General features: G+C 43.9%; 1 protein-coding gene across 4 annotated transcripts; it reads right to left on the bottom strand.

The window, feature by feature from the left end:
* Window positions 1–75: 75 nt before the first annotated feature.
* ttyh1 (tweety family member 1) lies at window positions 76–20,688 on the bottom strand. Of its 4 annotated transcripts, XM_062399261.1 has the most exons (16): window positions 20,529–20,688; window positions 19,772–19,906; window positions 16,266–16,430; window positions 14,517–14,746; window positions 11,831–11,942; window positions 10,348–10,685; window positions 8,168–8,263; window positions 7,950–8,022; window positions 6,321–6,396; window positions 6,095–6,150; window positions 5,258–5,350; window positions 5,081–5,173; window positions 4,843–4,982; window positions 3,720–3,887; window positions 2,108–2,186; window positions 76–1,126 (listed from the first exon to the last, which is right to left on the bottom strand). In XM_062399261.1, exons 3-16 carry the CDS (start codon window positions 16,398–16,400, stop codon window positions 1,043–1,045), a joined length of 1,773 nt encoding a protein of 590 aa, XP_062255245.1. In that variant the 5' UTR covers window positions 16,401–16,430; window positions 19,772–19,906; window positions 20,529–20,688; the 3' UTR covers window positions 76–1,042. The 4 variants fall into 4 exon arrangements, with proteins under 4 accessions (XP_062255245.1, XP_062255248.1, XP_062255246.1 ...); XM_062399264.1 differs by lacking the exon at window positions 20,529–20,688 and having other exon boundaries at window positions 3,827–3,887; window positions 19,772–20,096; XM_062399262.1 differs by lacking the exons at window positions 3,720–3,887; window positions 20,529–20,688 and having other exon boundaries at window positions 19,772–20,102.
* Window positions 20,689–21,294: the final 606 nt, after the last annotated feature.

Genomic DNA, 21,294 nt, shown 5'->3' with positions numbered 1-21,294 from the left:
GATGGAGACCAGTGTCGGGTTATTGAAGTTATTTTTATTTATATTAGACTCTTGAGTGTAAAAGGATGCCATTCAAAAGGAGCATTGATAACCATACAAACTCAATTCAAGGGGTTAACAAGGGCAGTTGGCGAAGAAGGGGGATTCAATGAAATCTCCAACGTACCATACCATATATACACAAAACATCTTGGAGAGATCTCAGAAGCCCAATGCTATACATAGTTATTATTGCTAGTTACGGTAGGGCTACTGCAGCACCAGTAGCAAGAATCATATTGCTATGTACCTTGTGTCATTGCATGGGATTTGTAGTTCTCCACTCTGTGGACTTGAGTGGCAGTTCTCCATTCAATCGTTAAAACGGGGTCTTGATAGCCCTCATGTATTTTTTTTTAAGAGCAAAGTTTCTTGACTTTTCAGATATTATAGACAGTGAGATATACAGAATACCATAAGGTAATACAAGGAAAATACAGAATTGCCACCTATAAAAAGTAATAAAAAAAATATTAGAACCAAGTGAGGGAACTGCATAACCATTCACAGAAAAAAATGTGTCATGTTGCTACGTGCCAGTGCTTTTTTTTTCTACAACAATATTTATATAAAAACTTGAAAATAAAAGCGGTGGTACTGATACATTTAAGAATATAAAACTACAACGTAGTAACGTCATTACCTTTCTGACTTGCCTCACCACTGTTCACAGTTTACACAGAGTTCGACCAGACAAGGGGAAAGAATTTAGACCAAGACCACTTGGTTCTTTACACAGCCATCCCTAAACCAGCATCACCACTGTCGGTGCAATCAACTGTCCCGTTAGACCCGTTTATTTTAAGTGCTTTCAACAATGATAATAATAATAATAATAATAATAATATTCAGTGGTACTGACGTTACGCACTTTGAATTCACACCTAGCATTCATTTTATTTAGATTAGTTTCTTTTTCATTTCAGTAAAGTGTCCATTCATATGAAAACTAAACATATTTTTTCTATACATTTCCTAACAAAAATAATAGTAATAATAATAATCAACGTGAATACAGGTTCCTCGAATGGTTGGGGTTGGGGTGTGATTGACCTCCCCCGTAACCAGTCAGCATGCTGGGAGAGTACTGTACTTCCAGAAAACACGACGAGAGACGGTCCAAAGATGAATTGAGACAAATAATAGAGAAAGAAGAGAAGAATGTAAGTTAATCAGGCACCATCATCTCAGACATAAAGAACGTAGAACATTTTTCTCTCACTATCTGACCACTATGTTATTAGAAAATCATTTAGATTTGAAAACTTATCAATTCAAACTCAAGGGAGAAGTAGAAGTAGAAGTACTTGATCTGACTCTCCTTCAATCCATCTTCAAAAAGTCACTAGTTACAGTTTAGTCCGCTGAATAGCTTTTTTCCCCCGGCATGCAACCACATCTCATGGTGTTCCTCAGCCAGTTTAGTTTGCTCAGTTGTCAAGGATGTAACTATGTCCATCTGACCCCATCCATCCATCCATCCATCCATCCATCCATCCATCCATACATCCATCCATCATCTATACCAATCACAGCTGGCTTTGGGCGAGAGGTAGGGTTACACCATGGACATAACAACAGTGTTTTACAGGGTCAGTATCTACATCATTTAACTGAAAATGATGTGAAAACATGTCATCATGTAATGGATAACAGGATGTAGCTCCATAATCTGGAGGACCATGAGATGCAACTGAGAAAAAAGCCAGTAAGGGGACACTGTCTTTTTTTCCTTTTTTAAGATCAAAAATTAAATCTCCCATTCTTGTTTTATTCATTAAAACAGTTTTTGGTCCCTTTATTCTTTAAAATGGCCAGATAGTGATAATACAAGTCAAAATCATGTTAGTATCAAAAGTTAATGGGTGACAGAGAAAAGACACAAGTTGATATTTTGGGACATATTGATTCGTGTGATAAAAACGAACAAAAGGCCAGCTCTCAGGGTCCTGCGAGGTCGAACCCCCCCCCACCACCACCACGTTAGTCCGTCTGATACTGATTACTGAAGCGAGCGTGTGCACTAACAGCCGCGATAAAGTGCTGCCAAAGGTACAGAGGAACTCACAGAGGGGGGTGGGGACTGCCTTTCAGTCAAGGGTAGGCTCTCATAGCCAGGGTTGCCATTGGAGGAAACGTTTGGAGTCCTGTATAGAGATAGAAAGAGACAACGACAGAAGAGAGGGGGGAAAGGAGGAAATGGAGGATGAAGGGGAGAGAGGGAGCAGGGGCGAGACACATCGAGAAAGACAGAGGGGAGCGGGGAACCGCGGGGTGACAGGAGCCAAGGATAGGCAACAGGAAACAAGGAGAAAGTGGTTAGAAATATAGTGCGGAAATACACAGCACTCAGTTTAACTAGTAGCACCACTGTTGCTCAAGCAGCAGCAGGCGTACAGTCCACTCCCGACTCCTGATGCACTGCAGGATTTATACAATAATCTGCAATTACATGCATTTAGAGCTGGGTGTGACCCACCAGTCCCATTTCTGCCATAACCTTGTTCTCCTAATGAATCTGTTTATCTGCACAATAAACCCCAGAAAGCTTTTAGAGCAATCCTGAGCAGACTCCATCTCGGAGGAGTGGACTGTATCGTTCCTGTTCTGCTGAGTTTCTGAGTCAGTGTCGTGTCTGTGTGTGTTAATACTGGATGTGGGAGTTTCAGGATGATCTGCCGCAATAGAAGAGGAAGTTAACTAGTCCACGATTAGGTAGCACTAACTAAGCTGGGAAGCTTTGACAAGAGAGAGAGAAAGGGATAGAACGTAAAAAGATGAGAAAACAGAGAGTGAGGAGGTGGGAGAACCAAGGAGGATCGTGGAAGAGAGAAGCAGCAGGACAGATGCAGAGAAATAACCTGAGAGATGTTGGACACCACAGTGAGGAGACGGATGAGAGCGATGCAGGAGGCCGTGGAGGGGCTGGGTTGGGGGGGTGGGGGTTACCTATAGTCAACCTGAGGCTCACAGCGCCGGAGTGTTTACGACACAAGCAGTAGTCTACTGCCTTTTCGGAGACAGGGCGCCATTTGAGACGAGTCCGTGAAATGACCGAGCGGCCTACATCGTCTGTCCTGAAACACTCGACAGACGGAGAGACAGACACACAGACAGACAGACAGACCTCTGGAGTTGTGTCTGTTTCTCTGCCTACACTGACGTCCATATTGACCTGTCTGTGTGTCTGTCTGCAATGCATGTGCTGAGCCTGATGAGCTCTGTGGATTTGGACTAATCCTACATGGAACATATATGTATAAATATATCCTATATAGACAAAAGCATGTAAACCTAGCTGACTACACTGCACTGCTACTATGTTCATATACAGATGAGTGTGCACTATGTCCAACATCTGTTGTGTCTGTCATCAGTAGAGATGTGTCTCTTTTAGAGATTTCAAGATGAAAAGATTACGTGTCTGCTCAAAAGTATCTCAACAGTTCTCGGTCAGTCTCTGTGTGTTGTTCATGTGTTCTCTGTGTATTGAATCTACACCCTGGACCTTTTACAATCCCTGATCCTGCATCACTACTAAAGTTGCCCACAGGTGCAGATCTCAAAAAGAAAAAGCACAAACTGCATCCAAGGGCAACTTGCTCCCTCCTCTTGTAACATCTGGGACGTTCTGTCTGTCTGTCTGTCTGTCTGTGTGTCTGTGGGTCTGTGTTACTCACGGGAGGGGCGGCGCACTAGAAAACGGGGGTGTCCACCCGGCCCCCGGGTAATTATAGAAGGGGGCCATGGCCCCTCGCTGAGACCCCGAGGCCGTCTGTCTACGTGCCTGATGGGAGGTGAAGGGGTCCTCACTCTCGCTGTCCGAGTCTTCGTACTCCTCTGATTCACTGTCATTGTCCAGGAAAGAGAGAGAAAGCGATGTGAGAGAGAGCAAAGGAATGATGTGTCTTCATACCAAGCTGTATTCATTACTATAGTTACATGGTACTTATTTCTTAAAATTAAAATACATCATAAAATACAGCTGTATTTATTCTCTCGTCCTCTCATCTTGATTGGGCAGACACTTACATTCAAAGAAAACGTGCATCAGATGAAGACTTCAAACGGATTTTCCAGCACAGAAAACATCAAACTGCCGATCTACACAGACTGCAGAAGCAGCACCGATCACAAACCACCTTTTCTCGCTGTTAGCTGACGACACTCGAAATAGGTTCTGGTGGATTTCAGCAAATCTGGAACAAGTTGCTTCATATCCACACTCTGCAGATACAACAGACCTGAGCTACTGCTGCAAACCCCTGGTGCTAAACTGTCCAAAGCAAATGTGTCTGAAAATGGATTAAGGAGAATCCAACATTCAGCTGTTAGGGGTCAATTTGATGTAATTCTATCATATTACTAGTATATTGTACTTGAGCTAGACGGCAATCCCAAACACTAGGTTTCATTTGATATTTTTCAAGGATAAATTGGACAACTAAGTATTAGATCAGTATGCTTCTGCGTCATATGCCAAACAGCACGATATAACATGCAGAACCTCCAGCTTTCATGAATAGAGGCGTGTAAGATAAGACAATTCTTCATTATTCTCCCAACGGGGAAGTCTACTGTGTTGCAGCACCAAAGAGCTTAAAAATAGGCATTAAACACAATATAATAAATACGATATAAATAATGTATTTCTTCTAAATTTATGGCAGGCAATTCATGGTGGAGTGTGGAAATAGAAATCCCCTACTTATCTCTGTTTATACATTGCAGTAAATGTGATATATATTAATATCAGTGTATCTACCTATGCACAAACACACACATTGACAGTCCCTCTCTCACCTGGGGAAGCTCCTCCAGGCACCGGGCAGAGAGCAGAGGATGGCAGTGAAGGCCAGAGCAGAGAGGAAGGAGTACAGGGAGAGGTAGAGCAATCCCTCCATGCCATCATAGCACAGGCCTTTCAGTGAATCTATGTAGTCCTACAAGAGAAGAGCAGATCAAAAAGGATTGAGTTATGATAAATAGAAGCAGTGGCGTGGTAATTTATAATTTTGATTAAAATAGATTATTCATATACCTTATTCAGACCCCTGCAGTTCAGCAGAGCCACGAGCTGATGGAAGTTGCCCTCTGTGGAGTTGAGTATCTGTTGAACCTCCCTCAGGGATTTCTGTCGTGACAAAAACATTTTGTGAGATTATGCGAGAAAAATCTTGTGTTTCGAGTGAAATTGCGTGTTTAAGTCGGAACGTACCTCAGCTTTGGGGAACTGTGTGAGAGAGTTTCTGTCCAGATTGGAGAGGTGTGTGTGGATGTTTGACAGCGCCCTCTGAGACTGGGTCAGCACCTGAACACGACAACCAGTGGACTTTTACTCCTTTATTTTGCTTTCTTCCTTAAAAATATACAATTAATATGCTGAGAGCGTTGCAATTTTACTTTATTGGAGGACAGGACATACAGATACACACACAATTTTTCTATATTTAACCATGTATGAGCAGCTCTAACATAAAATCTCTCATGTGAGATGAGAGAGTCAGTAAAGGTCTGTACATGGTATAGACATATGATAAGACATTTTGCTTTTACATATATGCTTCAAACACTGATACAATTCTCCATTCATGTTAGACACTGTACTTCCCTCATAGAGGTTGGAAATGTCTTTAATTTATTGATTGATTGATTAATTGATTGACTGACATGTGACTGACTATATTTACATGGACAACAATGTTCCAAAATTGACACGACTAAGCCAATAGTCTGAATTAGACTCTTCTGAATGAGCAATAAGTAAATTAAGACATGTGGAATATTCTGACCGTATAGTTGCATTATGTCTTAATTGCATTATTACATCCTGTTGGAGTTTCACTGCATCTGACAAACCAACACACCTGAGCATGCTTGTCCTTGGTTCCAGTTTGAACAAGTAGTATGAAATAACTTTGACGTTAGTGATAATCTGAGTATTCTCTATAAAATGTAAACAGGAACATGAATGGAATATCTGATCAGAAGCAGTGATGTCAGAATATGATCAGTAGTCAGATCATTGGTTTCCGTGTAAGCATGGTGGCGTTACCTGCTGGAATGGACTGTTCATGCGCCTGCCACAGGTCAGGTAATAATCCAACACATCTGAATGGCCAAACAAAACACAAGCGCACAACACGTCAGCGCACAATAGAAACATTTAACTGTCATTATATTGACTTCTGCTGACATATGTACAATCCAGTGCACGGCAGCTCGCTCTTCCAGAGAGTGCTGCTGCTCTGGCACTGGGGGACGGGGGGTTAACTCTGTACCTGAGCTGGTCCCAGTGTTGAAGTTGGTGGAGTTGAGGACAAATGTGTTTGGGTCCGTGCAGAAGTCACTGAGAGCCTGGCGATGAAGAAGAGTGACAGGAGGAGTGAGGAAGGGTGACAGGAGAGGAGAAAAAGACAGCGAGAGAGAGAGAGAGAGGGTGGGAGAAAATGATCACAAGGGAAAAGTTAGCAGACACACTGACCGACTGACATATTTACCACCTCAAGTATCTGACAGCAGCTCACAGTGTAGTGACAGTTATTGATCAGCCTGCCTCACTCTGTCCTGGATAAAACTGGGCTCCTCTTTCCATGAGATCATCGCTCATACACTCCCCACTGTCCCATATCCCTGTTGACCTCCTTTTCCAAATCCCGCCTATACGTTGTTGTAGCCTACTTTTTCAGAGGAAGCATTTAGTTGAGGGACGATGATTCACACTCGGGCTGAAGTCGCCCCACCAGGAGAGGGAGCGAGAGCCACACGATGGAGGCCGACAGAGCCTGCGACAGAACAGAGCGGGCAGGCTCGCAGCTGGCCCATTGTTTCTCCGTAAATGACCAGGGACAGAGCAGCTCTGTCCGGACCCACAGGCCTTGGGACATCTCCCGCCAGCTCCACATGACACAGAGGACTCTTAAAAAACGTGCAGCGGAGCAGAAAAACAGCCATTTACCCACTCACACCCCCTAAACTCCCAGACCGAAACAGTCTCCCCTTCACAGAGCACCAGCAAACTCCCCAGTGAAAGTGGACATTAAACTTTTCTCTGTGTTCTTTGTCCTCCATAAATGTCACCGTGCTGAAAGAGGCTGCGTTGTCCGGACTCTGATGGTGTTGGTGGACTTTCAGCTGATCGTGGTCCAAGGACATGTTTGAGATTTTTATTTGAACAGGATGACATTCACACTTGGGCCTCCTTGTCCACTCTGTCCAAGGCCTCAAGGGGCCTGGGAAGAGTTGCAGCCGCAAGGTTTACAGTGCTGATGGAAAGCTGATGGTCTCTCGCTCTCTTTCTCGCTCTCCGTCTCTCTCCTTCTCTCTCTCTTTCACTTTAGCTCACTCTGTCTCTCAAACCGATCTCTCTCTCGATGCACTCTCCCGCTCCTCCTCTCCCCTTCCTCACTCTCGCTGAAAGGCCCCTCTCTTCATCTTCTATCTTTGCTTCTCGGAGCCAAACGCCCACACACTTTCAAACACACTTAGATGAAAAACCTGCACTTTTGCGCACAAACACACTTTGTACACAAATGCGCTCATGGACACGCACATTGAATCTTTAATCTCTGCCCCATTTTCCTGCCATTTTGTTCTTCTGCCACGACTGCAGTGTTCCTGGGGAGGCAGCGCTTTTCAGAATGGGCACAATGGGCACAGAAATCACACACAAACTCACACACACTCACACACACACACACACACACACACACACACACACACACACACACACACACACACACACACACACACACACACACATACACACACACAAGGGTCAGCCTCTTAAAGCTCTCTTCCCTCAGCTGTGGTCCTCCAATCCCTCCCATGACAGCCCTATTCACTTCCTCTTCCTCCCTCCCTCCAGTCCTGGCCCTGCTCACCATCCCAGCCTCACTGGGTCTACTCACCACTACAGTGGCCGTCTCCAGGCCCAGGGAGCCCCAGCTTAGGAACAGAGCCAGCCATGCCAGCACGGTCATCCTGTGGGAGAACGACACAGACTCTTCAGCCAAGAGGACACCGTGATCACCAGCTCAGTCAATTGCTGTATGGTTTGTTGGTCTGAAGATACAAGTGTGTGTGTCTGTGTGTGTGTGTGTGTGTGTGTGTGTGAGTGTGTACTCACAGGATGAGCAGCCAGCGGGCTTGCTTGGCCAGTCCCAGCAGGATGAACAGACACACTATGAGGTCAAGCAGCAGCAGCAACACGTATGACAGCCACCTGTGATAAACAAACACATGCAACACACATGCACAAGGTTATTCTCAACAGGAGACACAGTTGTCTGGTGAAAACAGACAATGCTTTTTTTCTCCCACAGCTTTTAACTTTATTCTACAGCTTTCTAATCACACCAACTGATGACTTAGATTATTTTTATTTTATTAAACATGGTTACAACTTGTACATCACTGCTTTGCTTTGTATTGTACAACTGTGCACACACATGCACAAAACAAACTCCAATGTATAAACCAAGGGGTTAAATGTTGTTACCTTTCATGCTATTTTATGCCACAGGGAATTAATTCAGAAGGAACTAAACTTTTCTTTAATCTATACGGTCTATAGTTTTCTTTTGTTTTCTTATTGTAGCAAATACTTGTCGTAAAGATTATTCCCACAGTGATAGTTGTTTTTAGATTTCCTTTATCTCAGACCAGATGGTTCCGTGAGGGTATAGTTGAAACCTATTATAGCTGATTGCAATTTTGCTAAACTGCAACTGTAGCTTTTTTGTTATGAAGTACAGTATCTATTTTGCCGGAGAATGAAACATGAAGTCTTCAGGGATGTCTAGGTAAGAATTTAGGAATAACTGGATTTAATGTACAGTATCAAACTCCAGCCAAAACATGGTATCCCCATTGACACAGTAAACACATCTACACTCTACACTGATAAAAGCACCCATGCAGAATCAAAACAGCTGAGATGTGTAATATTATCAATCAGACTTTAATAACACTGCAGATCTGAAAAAAACTCTGTTTATGTTTCTATCAAACAAACAAAACAAATCACATTATCTCAGCCTGTGTTCTGCTGGAAGAAGATTTAGTTTGTATCTTTTTGTTCCTTTGACGTTTGAGATGAGTCAGACACAAAAGTCCTCTCTGTGAGGTCAGGGAAGTTGTGTGGTCGGGAGGAGGTTTGTGTGTTTGCAGTCTGTTGATGGGAAGCAGGTCTTTTATATTATAACCCACTGACATTAAATAGGATATACTACATCCGTGGGCTTTTACTAATCAATTAAAGTGTTTTCATTATGGGATATGGAAGATAAAAGCATCCCCGTCAAGCCATTACGTGCACGAACGCTTTGTCGGTTTTGAGGAATGAAAAAGTTTCCACTGCATTACCCAAACAAATGGATCTTAATAAACATGCAGTATTTATGAGAGTGTGGGGAGGACAGTTTCCTCAGACTCATGCAGCGCTGAGAGCAGGGGTGTGGCTGCACTGACACACACAGTTTGTTATCCATCGAACGCCTCTGTGTGTGAAATCTACTCTATTTTACCTTCTCATGCTTCTGCAGAACAAATGACAATTCCCATGTTCCAGTAAAACGATGTGTCAATAGTCTCGATGTTACGTAAATGCTTGAAATGTAAGATTTGAGATATGAGTGTTAGTGGAGGTCTAAATGTCGTAAACAAAGATTGTCTCATTAGAAAAAAGAAAAGATAAAAATGAACTTCCTCCATCTTTAAGAGGGATCATTATGTCTTACACAATCACCACAAGAAAGAGGAAGATTTTATATGGAAAAACTAATAAATGTCAAATTGGAAACAGCAAAAGAACAATAACAGTTCTTGCCTTACTGCCAATGTCCGCTGTCCTTCGTGAAGCAATACACATCGTTTGCTGATTGCAAAATCTCAAGTATTAATATCAAGTGTTTCTTTGTTTAATCTCTGCAAAACCAATACACACATTACCCTAGGACAAATACAAATAATTATTCAATAAAATGGTTCATTTTAGAGGTCGGCTGTTTCCTAATAACTTCCAAGGACATTTTATTGAACCAACTATTAAATTAGTTTTTTGTTGCATGAACTCAACTCAGATATTTTTGCAAAGCTCACATAACAAATTAAGCACTGTCTCTATTGTATTCTAACTAGCATCAAATCGTATTGAGCTTTACTGGAATTTACTTTGAACCTTTGAGGGAATTAATTGAACATTTTGGACCAATGATTGACCATGTAATTTGATGCATATTGAGTCTTCTACTTAGACACACAATGTTGGCACATGGGGGAATCTGTCCACGTGGACTGCGGCCTCACCTGTAGTCTTCATTGACCATCAGTGTGTTGGCCGCCCAGCCAGGTGAGAAGGGGGTGGGCATCAGGCCGTTGGTGGGCACCAATGTGGGGGCCACAGAGGGCGGTGCCGGTGTGAGAGGTATGATGGACGCCCCGCTGACGCCGCTGTCATTCGCCATCCCTGCGTCAATGCCGGACTGAGCCAGAGAGATGGAGGAGAGCAGGTTGATCACGTTGTCAGATAACCTCCGGCAGTTCCGCGTGGACACCAGGAAGGGTTTACTGCCGGTAAAGAGCTCCTCCATTGTGGACAGCGGGCCAGAGACGGACAGCTGCAGCCCAGAGATTGTGTCTGAAATCTGAAATGGGAGGATGGAAGAATGTGAGGGGAGTAAAGTGGCGTGGAAACCACAAAGTAGAGGATGTTGATGCTCATGAAGTCAAGTTCAGCAAAGAGTGGGTTTGAAAAAGTAGAGCAACTTTTTATTGAATGTCCCACACAGATTACACCACAAGTTAGAACTCTAGTCCTGCAAAGTTCTTCAAGTAAACTTTTGGGGTAAAATGAAAAATCCCCATATATTAATATCAGTCTATAGAGTTAGGTCTTAGTTTAAAGTTGTAGATCATGCATCCTCATCGACTGCAGACGACTTCATATTCAATGATTTCTCTGATGAACTTCATCTACCATCTGCAGAATTCCTTTGGTTCTCCACCTGAGTTTTATTTTTGTTTCCCTTTCAGAGAAAATCGTATTATTTAATTTATAATTATATCATGTATAGATACTTATGTTGTATAAATAATTTTAGTTTTAGCTACTTGGGATATTAAGGATCACTTAGATACAATTAAATGAAAATGTCAGTCTTGAAATGGCTCCAGTAACTAAAGTTTAATAAAAGTTTAAGTTTACATGCAGAATGATCTTAATGATTGTCTCATTTAAAGATATCTTTGGCCTGTATTTGACAGGACAGAGGAAGAAATGTATCAGAGGACCAGGATCGAGCTGAACCACCGCCGGAGGACTCAAACCTTCACACACGAGCATCCACTCAACTCAGCCCGAGGTTCAGAATACTGGTTTAAATGTGGACCTATTCTCCTGTCTTAGTTATTGCTTGACTAGGGTCATATTAAAAATCCTGCTTTAGTTATGATTATTGTTTTGTTTCCATCGATGGATCAGAGCAGATTCACTCGTGTTGTTTTTCACAGTGTGAGGACATTTCGCAGTCTGACACACCAACCACTGTCTGACCACATCAGGGAAATCAATAACGCAAAAGTTTTTATCGGATTACCCTCCTCTCTCTACAGACCACATGTAAGCATCAGCACATCATCTCTGTCTCTGTCTCTTTCTCTCTCCCCCACACACACATACTCAAACACACATGCACACACACGCGCACACACACACACACACAATCAAACAAACACACACAGCATGGTAGATCTTCAGCTTGACATTTTACTTGCGGAGAACAGCACTCACCAGCAGATCGATGGAAGCTAGCGTATAATTGGCTGTGAGAAGAGACGAGGTCAACTGATACATCCCATCATTAGCCTCGCTGTTGCCATAGAAACCGATGCCTATGGCAACACTGCAAAGGGAGGAGAAAAAAAGAGAAGACATGAAAACATTGTGTGTGGGGGGGGTAGAGGAACAGATAGCAGAGGCATAAATGTAATGTTTAATTCAGTGTGTAAGTACATTTTAAATGAATGTGACACAAAGAGACAGAGCTGGTGAGGATGTGATATGAGCGCTCGGGATGAGCATCACCCTCAGTGGAGAGCATGGGAAGGAGGGGGGGGGGGGGGGGGGGGGATCTGACTCTTAGCACTCGACAGTTAAGCTCCAGCAAGGAAAATATTCGAAATGTTAAACACAGCGACGTGTTTACACATCTTTCTGTTATTCAAATATTCAGATTAAGGCCCGGGCCAGATGTTCATCAAATCCCCTATAACGCCAGAGGAATGGTATGGCCCAATCTCCCACAAAGTATGTGACCCAGATTAGAAAGCAGGGGGGAAAGAGGAGTGTGTGTCTGCGTCTGTGTGTGCTCTGCGTTTCAAGCTGATGAATGGGAACGCCATCTAATGCGGCTGCGTCGACAAATGACACACACCGCTTTTGTGCTTGTGACCAAAAGGCCACCGTCTGGAGGAAAAAGAGTTTCACATGAAATATTTCCATGCAACTGCAGAGCAGAGAGCACTTACACTGAGAATCAGAGGAGAGGACGACATTACATTTCACAACATTACATTATATTACATTAAGGTCCATAAGGGGGAGACACGAGCCACAGCAGCCAACCGTCTGTATGTGATGGCATCCTTATGATGGCTGAAAACATCTCCCCAGTACATTATGCTCTGTGATACAGCAACACAGTCTGGATGCATTACTGGGAATGGACAAGAATATTATAACAAGCACTGCTGTAGCATTACATTGCACAATAATTGCATTATAGCATTAAGCTGTAGATTTAAAAGGTCTGATGCAGTAGAGCTTCTCCTCCGTGACACTTTACTAGAGTGTGAGCGATAGACGTCAAGCTGCATCTCTCTTTAAAGTAGAGCTTAGGCTATGGACTGACTGGATGACTCCAAGTGGGTAAAATACTGAACTGGGCATGCTCAGATATTCCCCCCTTACTCTCACACACACACACACACACACACAAACACACACACACACACACACACACACACACACACACACACACACACACACACACACACACACACACACACACACACACACACACACACACACACACACACAAACACACACACACACACACACATAGATGGGGAACCAGTGAACACACACTCTGTTGCCACAGGCCTGTGGTTGGTAAACAGCAACACAACATGACCATCAGCTGTCATCCAGGCGTCCTTTCCTGTGCATGACATTGGTGACTGTGTGAGAGTCTCAAAAGCACATGATGGTGATGATGGAGTGGGTGACAGCTTGTGAATCACAGCCTTGTTGATGTTGCACCTTAAAGGCAGCGGTGGAAACTGAGTAAATCTACTCAAGTATTCTACTTTACTAACCTGTACTTTGCTTGAGTATTAACGTGTTACTTTACATTACTGCATGTACTCTCAAGTAAGAGTATGAGTAGTAGTTTCTGATATTTTTTTCTCCTTCCTTGTCACAATTTCTTTAATTTGAAACTTATGAGTTGTTTCCAGTTCCACCAAAAACATTTTCCCTTCTAACGTCTCAAACTGTTTCTCCAAAAAACAAACATTTGGTTCAACGTCTTGGGAAATAAGCTGGTTTGATTTCTAGCCGAGATCAATATCACTCTCACAGCTGTGCACTGGATATGAATGATATGTTCAGCCAGCAGCAGATTATTTTAGCAGAAGGAATGGAACTTGAGGGAGACAGACAGCAGTTGAAAATAAAAACACAAGTTGTGTTTTTATTTTGTTTAGTTTGGAAACCACAGAACTGTAAATAAAGAACTGACAAGTGGCTTTGAATAACCGCAATTGCTTCTTATGTAATACTCCATAACAAGTCAAAGTCCTGTATTCAAAACTTAAATATATATATAATAATGCCTCTGTGACAGTCATAATATTATATGTGGCAATAGATTGGAAACACAGATCCATCAACATGTAAAAATATAAATGATTTAGTTGTTGGTGCTGGTGAAGATGAAACTACATTGAACTACTTTGTATGCAGGTTATTCCAGCGGTTACTTATGTAGGCAGCAGAGTTCTTCCAAAAATCGGCAATATATATCTGAGGGGGGTAATAAAAGATAAATGTGGCAGGAGAGGAAAAGAAAAACATATATTTTTTTCTAAAATGTATTTTATAACATATTCCCTTATTGTGAAATATCGTATTTGACAAGGGGCCTTAACAAGACACTTCTTATTCATGGGCTTTAAGGGTTTCTAAGGGTGGTCTAAGTTACATTGAACCATTGCTGATAAAGTTACAAATTTTGTATTAGTCACAGGGGTCCTTTTATTTTCTACACTTAATATTTTGGAGGACTCGTACTTATTTTATAGTGAGTAAACGATCCGAGTACTCTTTCCATCACTGCTGGAAGGTGACCTGTGTGTAATGTTGTAAAAAGTAAGAGCTTTGAGGTTGATGATGAAATGTGACTCCTCCTCCTCACCAGCACAGCGTGACAGATGCCACGGCCACCCACGTGACACAGCAGATGCCCCTCCCCTTCTTCCCGCTGTAACCGTGACCCGTGCTGCCATCTTCATCCTCCTCCTCCTCCTCTGAACCCTCGCCCCGGTCGCCGCGGTGGCAGCAGCAGTAGTGTATGAGGAAGGAGAGGACCACCAAGAGGGAGACGACAAGAGCGATGGCCGATAAACTGGACAAAACCAGCAGAGTCTGGAATGGAAGTGGTGAAGAGGAGGATCAGTCAGCGGATGAGTCAGTGAATGTGAAAAATCATACTTTAATTCCATATTTACAAGAGGAGATGAGCAATTGGAGAGAGTAAAAAAGCAGCTAATCCCGTTAAATTCCACAGCTTTTGTTATTGTTCCGCCCCCATTAGCAGTAGGAGATGCTGATTAAAAAGGTATGAGACCATACATTGTGTGATTCAACGCAGCAGGAGGTACAAGGGATTCAGGTTCACTCTCTACGTGCACTCTGCAAATAGAGGGACAAATTTAACACTATTCATTTGACGGGATTCTTGACCGTCTCTGGGGTTTAACCCTTAGATCCCTGATCTGTCTGTGCACCCTCGTGAATATTAATGTCACTAAGCCACGTCAGACTTTCACTTCTGATCGGGCTCCATGTCATAAAGTCAACCTCACTGGAATGCATTTCCCCCCAACGCACAACTACAGTATTATCCTTCATCCATCTGCCCGTCTGTCACTTCCCATTCCTCCACCTTCCCTCCATCTCACCTCCTGTTCTCACCAAACCCCTCCCCTCCACCCATCCCTCTTTCCCCACGCTCTCGCCCGCTCCCACTCTTTCTCTCCCCCACTCTCCACTCGCTTTCCTTCTATCCACACCACTGAATCTCTATTAATAATCTGTGACCTACTTAAATACATTCACTGCCACTCTCTCTCTCTCTCTCTCTCTCTCTCTCTCTCTATTTCTCTCTCTCTCACTCCTACTCCCACTCGATGTGCCTTCCCTCTCTCCATCTCTCTGCCCGTCTTCTGTTCAGCAACCTCCTCGCATTACTCATTCCCTCTCTCGCAGCACTTTCAGTCTCTTTTGTCTTTCTATTCTGCAGGATAATTTGCGTCCCCCCCCCCCCACACCCTCCGTCCCTGTACCACAGAGAAGTCACAAACACGCACTGTGCGACATGGCTAAAGCTGGAGCGTTTTACATGAGAGCCTGCTGGAGGAGAGGGAAGAGACCTGACATTTTGCTGCAGAAGCTGCTCAGTTCAGAGCCGGCTCAGACCACATTAACCTGCAGGAGGACTCAGTGCATGAGGAATCTTGCGCTTTCCTTGAGTCTGAATCACATGAAACGTCTCAAATTTGCATGCGCAGAAGCTGAGCTGAGAAACTATGCATCAAAGCATGTAAATCAAAGGAGCAACATTAACCAGTTCAGCTCAGGGATCTGGTGCCATCTTCAAACCAAGTAAATAGTCAAAGTAAATAAATGGGCATGAAAACAGGAGTCGGCAGGCTCTCCCCATCTCTCTGCAGAGTGCTCTTGTAAATTTCAGGGATTTATGGAGCAATTGATGGAGCCATGTAAAGCAAATTGCCCATTCACCCAGCAATATAGCCCAGTATCCCCCGTACATTTCTAACTATTATGGTGTAATCATTATGCAGTGTGGCGCCTCAGATCCGACAGGTGAAGTGCAGCATGTGGTTACGGTGTCATGTGAGCGGCCGCGGCAGGTGTCTGTTACCTGCTGGTACTCCCAGCTGTCGGGGATGAAGAGGTTGTCCCTCATCTGCATGCTGAGGTCCAGCCGGGGGAGGGCGTGACACACCCGCACCCACAGCGAGGGACTGTAGCTGGGCACCGTTGTCATGGCAGCCATTTTCTCCTGCCACTGGTTCTCTCCTCCGCCCTGCGGGAGGGAGGGAAGAGGGGTCAGAGGATGTGAGGTAAGAGCAGAGGAGAAGGAAAGTAGGTAACGAGGAGGTGAAGGAGGCGAGAGGGCAGAGAGGTCAGCGTGAGCTTGACTGCCATCGTGACCCCCCCCCCCTCCCTCCTCCTCTGATGCAATTTATGATCAGTGATCACCTGAGCAAGGTGCAGATCAAAATGTCAGACATGGTTACTGGAGACAAACTCTCAGGAGCATAAATCAGTGCAGACACACACCTCAGTCCCAGGGGAGGTGTGTGGGTGCCAAGGTTCAGCTAATGAGCAGAGTCCAGCCTCCTCGTGGCAAACTCAATCATTTACATTCAGTTCAACACTGGATCGGGTTATCAGTTCACAGATACACACGTGAATCTTCTTTTGTTGTTTGTATCTGATGTGTTCAGAGCCCTAACGATTTGTTGACTAATCCAGTGGCTGAAAATTAACATTGACCTTAATCATATGTTAATCAGTTTAGACATTTAATCAAGCAACCACAAATAAATCTGCCAGTTACCAGTTATAACTGTTCAAATGTTCAAATTTCACCAACTCGCACATTTAAAATCATCTTAAATTGAATATATTCAGGTTTTGGGTTTTTGCAGACAAAATAAAACATTTGTCTTCTGGATAGAGAACTGCTATGTTTGACATTTAACTGCACAAATGATTTAAAGGTTGGTTCCCCCAAAAAAACAATAAACAGATTGATGCTATTAAAAACAAATAATGGTAAGTTATGGCTTGTTGCGTTTTGCCTTGAGCACATGTAAAACCTATTACATAATAAAACGTGGCTGTTTTTTCACCGACCTTAACCTTATAAAACATGGTATGTGCTATAAGGGCTGGAACATATATATGGGAATATACAGGGGTTCTTTGAAGTGTTCCAGTGGTAGAATATATATGAGTCTGTATTTAACTCCTTCACCAGCCTCCGTTTAGTGCTCAGCAGCTCTTACTTATGGCCGACCAAGAGGGAGAAAGTAGGGTAAATACAAAGGGCAAATCCGGTTAGCCAAAACACACAGTGGAATCCTCATTACAATGACAGAGCCGAGGGAGAACAGGGGGTAAGACAGAGGCTGGTCGGCTTCTGATACTGGCCGTCCCGATTCAGAGCTTTACTCCTAAAGAAAGAGGCGTTTTAAGTCCAGAGCACAGAGACGTCCATTCACAACAACAACAGCACTGATGCTTAAATATAATAGGTTTCGCAACTCAATACAGACAGATACAGTTCTGCATTTGAGTCAAACATGTCGAATGGATTCTGAATTCAATACTCGTGTAGGATTTTATTATCTTCAAATGCAGCTGCTGTGTTTTCAGCACAGCTTTCAATCAGCACAGTATTGGACCCCAGTGAGGCTTTCCCCTCCCATTGATTCAGGGTCACAATCCACTGCATTACTGTGTTGAGCACTGTGCAAGATGAAAGTTTAGATCGAGCCGCATGTCGATTTCAGTACAACACAATTTCCCCCATTCATATGGCGGGCCGGAGGTGCCCCAGAACAAGTTAACACTTCGGCCCCAGGCCAGACAGGGCAGCTCTGAGCCCATTACAATAAGTCTGTTCACCTTAATGGTTCCAGTAGCCCAAGTGTCACAAATCGAATCATTGCCAACACTCACTTTCCCTTATTAAAGCTGAACATAATGGTTCACGCACACTGATAGCTACATCTATCCTCCATCAGCAGAGTAAACAGACTCAGGACTCTGGCCTTAAGTGAATTATTAGATAGAATGTATTATTCGCTAAATTTATTAGGTTATAAAAAGGGGAAATGTTCTTAAAAAGCTGAGTAAAGGCTTATTCTTGAAAAGGAGAATCAGTGTACCTGTTGTGTTAACCACCGCCAACAATGTGGGTCAATATGAAAAAGCATTTCCCTTGACGGATGACGACAATGTGCTAATAATGATTTTCCCTCTGACGCAAACGAGAGGTGACACAAGCAGAACGCATCATATTAAAACCTGCTATCAAACCAGTACAGATAAAGAAACACAAATAACCAGCAGCTCTGTCACCAGGTCCAACTGTGAAGTCACTTCTTGCACAATATTCACTCACTCCAAGTGAACAAGTGAGGAAATACAAAGTGACGACAGACACAAGGTCAGAGTTCAGGTGCAGATTATCATGCAACCCCGCCGAAGGTTAATGAGGCAACCTGCTGAAAGTGAAGGGGGGGGGGGGGGGGGGTTCACGGTCCTGGAGCAGCAGTTACTCAGCAACTGTCACAGATAGGAAGCCTCAAGTTGACGTGATGCCTCCCTGCACGCTTGTTATCATGCCTGTTACCATTGCATAACTGGCGGCGGACAAAACGTGAGTTAGAGCTCAGTCGGTGGAGAGAAAAGGAAGAGGAGAAAAAAAAAATAAAGGAAGCTCACGCGACCATGAGCCATGAATTGGAAAACCGAGCAGGAGGATAATTCTGTTTGCACCGAGCTCAGACAACACGGAGAATGGAAAGTCCTTGCATGATATGAGACTCCATGATGTCTGAATGTAAAGAAAAGAGCCATTTTGTGAGGCAGCGAAAGAGGCTGGAGCATTGGTGTCAGCTGAATTTAGGATATGAAAAAAAGAAAAATCTTCATCACCTTAATCTTTTTTTAAGAGAATACAACTATGTGCATCACAGGGAATAAATGGTGTCGCTATTTTGCTGCTGAAATGATGCACATTTGCAGTTTGTCTCATAAAATCTATTCATGTTCACCTGACAGCTCCGAGTGGTCGTCCAACAGCCGTTTAACAACAACCTTAATGACTGTAATTTATGAAGGAGCATTACAGCCTCGTGACACACTACATTGAGCAGGAGAAATGAATTTACATCCCGGTGAAGGGTTTGCAAATTACCTTTTGTCTGCTGAAGCCACTACATCTCAATTCAAATTCAATTTTCACATCACCTTCGTTTGCCCCAAAAAAGATGAAGGTCCAGCTCAAACAATGAACCTCAGAGTGAGTGCAGCTGAGCGAAGGTGAGTGCAGCTCCTAGTCGGTAGGTCAGAGCAAATCAGTGCATTGATGTGTGCAAGAGTCCAGCATGAGAAGTTGACGGCGACAATAAAATGCCTCCACACTAATGACCGGAGCTGGAAAATCCCATACGGAATTAAATATTAAATTATCCTGCAGATTAAAGATTCTGGGAGAAATAAAAGCCAGATGAAAGAGCAACTGGGTGGGAAATTATCGGATGCAATCAAAACATCACAGCCTCGTCCATCAATCTGTGCGACCACTTACGGCAACTGAGCCACACTGGAAAACAGAGATCAGCCTCTTACCTTCTGTCGCTGGTGTCGGGGGCTTTCTCTCTCTCCTTCTGTCTCTTCTCTTCGCCGGTGTGCGTGAAATATTTACCCACTCAAAGAGGTAAACTGCCAGCCATCACCGCCTGGTGCTCCTGAAAAAATACCATCCTGAAAAAATGGCCCGGGGACAAGCCAATGAAATGTCAACTTGGAAATAAGAGAGGGGTGAAAAAAAAATAAGCCAATAATTCTTGCAAGTATTTAAAAAAATTAAAATTGCCGATAATTGTATGGTTGTCTGGTGACAGTGGAGAGGTGCTTGTGTTGATGGATGGGAGAGGAGCTCTCAGTGAAAACGAGAGAGGGAGAGAGAGAGAGAGAGAGAGAGAGAGAGAGAGAGAGAGAGAGAGAGAGAGCGAGAGAGAGAGAGAGGGGGGGGGGGGGATTAAGATTGAGGAGACACCCCTGAGGGAGTCTTTATCATTGCATTGAAGCTCTTCGTAACTTAATGCCAAAGCGCCTCCACAACACGTCGGCGACACGATTTTGCCTAAAGATAATTATTATGTTAACAGGGATTAGCGGGTTCTAACCCTTCACTCGCTTCATACTGAGATACAAGAGGCACCGACCCCCACCATCAACCACACACACTCCCATCAGCCTGACCAATCTCTCTCCAGACTACCAAACTGAGCCCTGACCACATTACTGAGAGGAGCAGAAAGAACTGCCGGCCGACTGTGTGCACTGAATAATAGTGAAAAGAATCATTGAAAAATTCACTCACATGTTGGATGCAAAAATAGTGAACTCCTGCCTACAACAGCCCCATTAGGGTGAAATGTGTCACGAGCTGACGTGAAGCAGAGATGCACATGAAATCAGAGGAAGAGAAGCGAAAGAGAGCGACACAGATGAACACGGGGAGGGGGAGATGCAGGGAAAAGCAACATGAAATACTGAGGACAAAAAAAAAAGTGGGTTCCCAGGGAGGGATGCTGAGAGGAAAGAGGAGGGAGGGAGAGTGATGGAGTGAACAATGAACAGAGAGGGGGGGAAACACGGCATGCAGTGGATTTGTAGGCAAAACCAGTTTTTCAGTGGAGGCTGCAGAGAAGCATCAACTGTGATTCAATGACAGGGAGGCAGAGGGGGACATGGAACCACATGGAGGTGATGGGAGCGTGCTGATGGAGATGCTACCGGAGTGCTCTGTCAAATGAAAAATGCAAATTGGGGAGAAAATGGTGAAACTCTGCAAGAAAGAGTAGAAAGGGTATGGTGTTTGTCTGCCAGTGGAGAAAGGGGGGCAGAAGCAAGCGAGCAAAGAGGGAAGGGGCGGCGTTAGTTTTTCTGTGTCACTGAAAGTGAGTGGGGGAAGGGAGGCAGGGAGATAATGCGAGCCAGGGAGCAAACAGTAGAGAGCTGGAGCGCGCACCCACTGACTCATGGAGCCTATGTAAAGTGCATGTGTGTATCTGGGAGGAAGGAGGGGAAAGAAGACAGAAAAGGATATTATGTATGCAAGAGTTGCTCACGGAGCGTTTACACGG

The sequence above is a fragment of the Platichthys flesus genome, chromosome 11 (genome assembly GCF_949316205.1).
Source record: "Platichthys flesus chromosome 11, fPlaFle2.1, whole genome shotgun sequence".
Classification (NCBI taxonomy): domain Eukaryota; kingdom Metazoa; phylum Chordata; class Actinopteri; order Pleuronectiformes; family Pleuronectidae; genus Platichthys; species Platichthys flesus.
Note: the sequence above shows the minus strand (reverse complement) of the source record. Positions and strands in the feature narration are given on the sequence as shown.

Excerpts from the sequence above, each read along its gene's own strand:
- ttyh1 (XM_062399261.1), bottom strand. The coding sequence starts at position 16,400 with ATGGCTGCCATGACAACGGTGCCCAGCTACAGTCCCTCGCTGTGGGTG. Across the intron at positions 10,686-11,830 it reads TAGCTTCCATCGATCTGCTG|ATTTCAGACACAATCTCTGG; the intron begins GTGAGTGCTGTT and ends CTCCCATTTCAG. Across the intron at positions 5,351-6,094 it reads TGAACAGTCCATTCCAGCAG|GTGCTGACCCAGTCTCAGAG; the intron begins GTAACGCCACCA and ends TGTCGTGTTCAG.